We start from the raw sequence: 5,041 nt of genomic DNA, 5'->3' as shown, positions 1-5,041 counted from the left end.
CCCCCCTCACCCGGCCTGTACTCGTCGGTGAGGTGGCTCCCAAAGCTGTGCCCCATTTTTGCCGTTTTTACCCCATTTATTCCCCCTCACCCCGCCTGTACTGGCCGGGTGAGGTGGTGGCTGCCCCATTTTGGTGTTTTACTGATGCCCCCCATTTTACCCCACTTTTTTTTCTTTTTTTGTTTTTAAATTTTCGCCCTCACCCGGCCTGTACTCGTCGGTGAGGTGGCTGCCGAAGCTGTGCCCCATTTTTTGGTGTTTTTACCCCATTTTTACCCCGTTTTCCCCCCTCACCCAGCCTGTACTCGTCGGTGAGGTGGCTCCCAAAGTTGTACCCCATTTTTTCCCATTTTTTGCTGTTTTTACCCCATTTATTCCCCTCACCCGGCCTGTACTCGTCGGTGAGGTGGCTGCCGAAGCTGTGCCCCATTTTTTCCCATTTTTTGCCGTTTTTACCCCATTTTGCCCCCTCACCCGGCCTGTACTCGTCGGTGAGGTGGCTGCCGAAGTTGTAGATGAGGTCCAGGTGGCGCCGCTCCTGCAGGCGGTTGCCCACCTCGCGGAACGCCTCCTGGGCCATGTTCTCCATCTGCCGCCGGCCCAGCCCCAGGCGGTGCCGCGCGCTGGCGCCGCGGATCTCGCGCAGGATGTCCGCCAGCAGTAGTCGGGGAAGGCGTCGGGCCGGTTGATGAAGCGCTCGATGCTGCGGTTCACCTCGGGGTACCGCGTGCCGCGGAAGCGGATCCGCTGCTCCAGCACGCGCCCCGTGAGGCTGCTGCAGTCAGCTGGCAGAGCCGGCGGAAGATGCGCATCATGCGGCTCTTGAGGCGGTTCTCCTGCAGGTACGGCGAGTCGGCGCTGTCCAGCTCGGCCAGGTCCAGCTCGCGCTCCTGCAGCCGCCGGATCTCGCCCGCGTAGACGCGCAGCAGGTGCTCCAGGTGCCGGATCTGCCGCCGCGAGCCGCCCGCGCGACGGCCCGCGGGCTCCAAGTGCTGGGCTTGGGCGCTGGGACACTGGGAGGGGGCGCTGGGACACCGGGATGAAGTGCTGGAACACTGGGATGGAGCGCTGGGATTGCTGGATGAACCCCCAGGAGCACTGGGACACTGGGATGGAGCGCTGGGACACTGGGATGAATCGCCAGGATACTGGGACGAGGCGTTTGGACACTGGGAGGAGCTGCTGGGGCACTGGGATGAGTTGCTGGGATGCTGGGATGAGGCGCTGGAGCACCAGGATGAACCATTGGGATACTGGGATGGATCCCCGGCGGGATACTGGGATGAACTGGTGGCGCACTGGGATGGCTCAGCGCCATCGGGATGCTGGGACGAACTGGGCGGGCACTGGGATGGACTGGGAGGGCACTGGGATGGACTGGGGGGACTCTGGAACGTTCCATCAGGGTGCTGGGACACTCCATGAGGACACTGGGATGCTCCATCAGGGACACTGGGACACTCCCTGGGGACACAGGTGCGCCCCATCGGGACACAGGTGCGCCCCATCGGGACACTTGGACGTTCCATCGGGACACTGCGACACTCCATCAGGACACAGGTCTTGTGGCCGGGAGCCCAGGTCTTGGCAGGGCGCCTTGGGGGCGGCGGCGGCGCAGCGGCGGCGCCGCCGGAGCCGGTGCACAGCTCGTTGATGTACACGTAGACCTTGCGGCGCCGGCCCCGCACGCGCCGCAGCAGCCGCCCCAGAATGTTCCGGAACTCGGCCGAGCCCCGGAAGTCGGGGTGGGCGCGCAGGTGGCGCGCGCTCAGGAAGGGCAGCACCTCGGGGTGCTCCTGCGTCAGCGGCGCGCACAGGGACAGGAACTGCGGCGAGAGGAGAGGAGAGCACCTGGTTACATCTGAGGCACACCTGGGCACACCTGAGCACAGCTGGGCACACCTGACATACACCTGGATACACCTGAGCACACCTGAGTACACCTGAGATACACCTGGATAGAACTGAGATACACCTGGATACACCTGAGCACACCTGAGTACACCTGAGGTACACCTGAGATACACCTGGATAGATCTGAGATACACCTGGGTTACACCTGAGCACACCTGGGTTACACCTGAGGTACACCTGAGCACACCTGAGATACACCTGGGTACACCTGGGTTACATCTGAGCACACCTGGATAAAACTGAGATACACCTGAGCACACCTGGATATACCTGGTTACACCTGGGCACACCTGAGCTACACCTCAGCACACCTGGTTACACCTGGATCCACCTGAAATACACCTGAGCACACCTGGATACACCTGGGCACACCTGGGTTACACCTGGATAGAACTGAGATACACCTGGGTACACTTGGGCACGCCTGGGTTACACCTGAGCACACCTGGGCACACTTGGGTACACCTGGATACACGTGGGATGCACCTGGAGTACACTGGGATAGAACTGAGATACACCTGGGCACACCTGGGCACACCTGGATAAAACTGAGATACATGTGGATACATCTGGGCACACCTGAGTACACCTGAGCACACCTGGATGCACCTGGGCACATCTGGGCACACCTGAGCACACCGGACACACCAGGACAGAACTCTGACACACCTGAGCACACCTAGATAGAACTGAGATACACCTGAGCACACCTGGGTTACACCTGGGTTACACCTGGGTTACACCTGGGTATTACTGAGATACACCTGGGTAGAAGTGAGATACACCTGGGAGCAGCTGGAACACAGCTGGAAACACCTGGGGTACACTTGAGCTGCACCTGAGTTACACCTGGACACACCTGAGCACACCTGGATAGACCTGAGATACACCTGGGATTGCTTTCCACACATCCAGGGCACACCTGGGCCATTCTGGACACACCTGGGGCACAGCTGGGGCACAGCTGGGAGCACACATAGACACACCTGGGCACACCCTGACACACCTGGGCACACCTGGGTAACACCTGGGCCCACTGTGGGCCACACACACTGGAGACCACACCCTGGCACACCTGGGCCACACCCTGGACCACTCTGGCCACACCCCCAATCACCTGGACACACCTGAGACCACAGCTGGGGCACGCCCACACACCTGTGAGACCACACCCACACACCTGGGCAGACTTGGACACACTCTGGCCACACCCGGGCCACACCCACACACCTGGGCACAACCAAACTCACACCTGGACACACCTGAGACACACCTGGCCACACCTGGCCACACCTAAGATCACACCTGGGCACACCTGGGCACACCCTGGCACACCTTGACATACCTGGAACACACCTGAGACCACTTTGGTCACAGCTACGGCCCCACCTGGGCACACCCCCACACACCTGGGCACACCTGAGAGCAACATGGACACGCCCTGACACACCTGGGCCACACCCACCCTTGAGACCACACCCAGACAAACCTGGGTCACACCTGGGACCACTTTGGGCACACCCACACACCTGGGCCACACCCACACAGCCTTGAGACCACACCCAGACACAGCTGGGCACACCTGGAACACACCTCAGACCACATTGGAGACACGCCCTGGCACACCTGGGCACACCCCCACACACGTGGGCACACCTGGGTCACACATGGACACGCCCTGACACACCTGGACCACACCCACACACCTGGGCACACCCCCACACACCTGAGACCACGCCCAGACACACCTGGGCCCCTGGGCCCACTTTGGCCCCGCCCCCACAGCCGTTGCCCGGCCCCTTTGCTCACCTCCCGGAAGAGCCGCTCGTTCTCCTCCCAGAAGGCCCCGCCCCTCCCCCCCCCGGGCCCGTTCGGGGGGGGCGTGGCCATGGCGGACGGCGGGGGAGGGGCGGGGCTGGGGGCGGGGCTCGGCGAGGGGGAGGGGCCTGGCGGGGAGGGGGCGGGGCCTCGCTCCTCCTCGTCGTCATCCAGGACGATGATTGGCTGGGGGGGCGTGGCCATGGCAGAGGGGGCGTGGTCAGCGGGGGGGCCTGGAGGGGAGGGGAAAGGGGGCGGGGTCAGTGCAGGGACCCCAAAAATCACCCAAAATCACCCCAAAAATCACCGAAATCACCCCAAAATCACCCCAAATTCCCCTCCCCCACCCCTCAGAGTTCCCCTCCCCCTCTCCCCAGACTCGGCCCCTCCCCCACCCTCACCCCAAAATTCCCCTCCGGCCCCAACTTCCGCCTTCCCCTCCCCCACCCGCACCCCCCATTCCGCCGCCCCTGCCCCTCCCGCCCCCTCAGGGCCCCCCCAAAATCCCCCAAATCCCCAAATCGCCCCAAATTCCCCTCAGCTCCCCCCGGCCTCCCCTCCCCCCTCACTCCCCCCGGCCTCCCCTCCCCCCTCAGCCCCTCTCCGCTCCCCCCCTCTCGCCCCTCCCCCTCCCGCGCCCCCCGCCCCTTCCCCCTCTCCGGGACCCCCCGAATTTGCCCAAATTCCGCCGAATTCGCCCTGAAACCCCCGGTCCCCCCTTCCCCTCACGGTCTTGGCCCCGCCCCTCCGCGGAGGTCCCGCCCCCGGCCCCGCCCCTTTCGGGCAGGCCCCCCCCCGCGCTCACCGGGCCCGCGCGGCTCCTCCGGCGCCGCCGCCACCGAGCGGCCGCGGCCGCGCACTGCGCAGGACCGGAAGTGCCGCCCCGCGCCGGCCCGGCCGAGCGGGCGCCGCCATGACACCGTACAAAGAAAGGGGCGTGGTCACACCCGCCGGCCAATCGCGGCGCGCCGCCTCATCCGGGAACCCGCGCCGCCGAGCCGGGCGCCGCCATCTTAACGTGAGGCGCGGCCTGAGACCCCGCCCCTTTAACCCCGTGGTTGCCGCGCGGGGTCCCGGGCGGGTCGCGGCGCTCCCGGTGCTGCTGCCGGTGTCGGGGAGCGGCCGCCGCTGCCGCGCCATGGCCGGGACCGCCGGGGAGGCGGAGCCGCGCAGGCGCAGGGGTGGAGCACAAGATGGCGGCGGTACGGCGGCCGCGAGGCGCCCCGCCCCGCAAAGCGAAGGCGCGGCAAGATGGCGGCCGGCATGTGCCGTACGGGTTCAGCCAATCAGCGCGCGGCGTTCCGCCACA

The 5,041-nt window shown here is 65.2% G+C and overlaps 1 protein-coding gene across 1 annotated transcript; it reads right to left on the bottom strand.

Annotated features, from left to right (window-relative positions):
• Positions 1-294: 294 nt before the first annotated feature.
• On the bottom strand, positions 295-4,580 carry LOC115915919 (death domain-associated protein 6-like; the record flags this gene model as incomplete). Its single annotated transcript, XM_030969625.1, is given in 5 exon segments — positions 295-658; positions 661-785; positions 788-1,826; positions 3,724-3,965; positions 4,538-4,580. Coding segments are annotated over 4 exon segments (1,741 nt in total), but the record flags the coding sequence as incomplete, so codon positions are not given.
• Between the last annotated feature and the right edge of the window lie 461 nt (positions 4,581-5,041).

This window comes from Camarhynchus parvulus, unplaced genomic scaffold (assembly GCF_901933205.1).
Source record: "Camarhynchus parvulus unplaced genomic scaffold, STF_HiC, whole genome shotgun sequence".
In the NCBI taxonomy this organism is placed as follows: Eukaryota; Metazoa; Chordata; class Aves; order Passeriformes; family Thraupidae; genus Camarhynchus; species Camarhynchus parvulus.
This window is presented reverse-complemented; position numbering and strand designations above follow the sequence as displayed.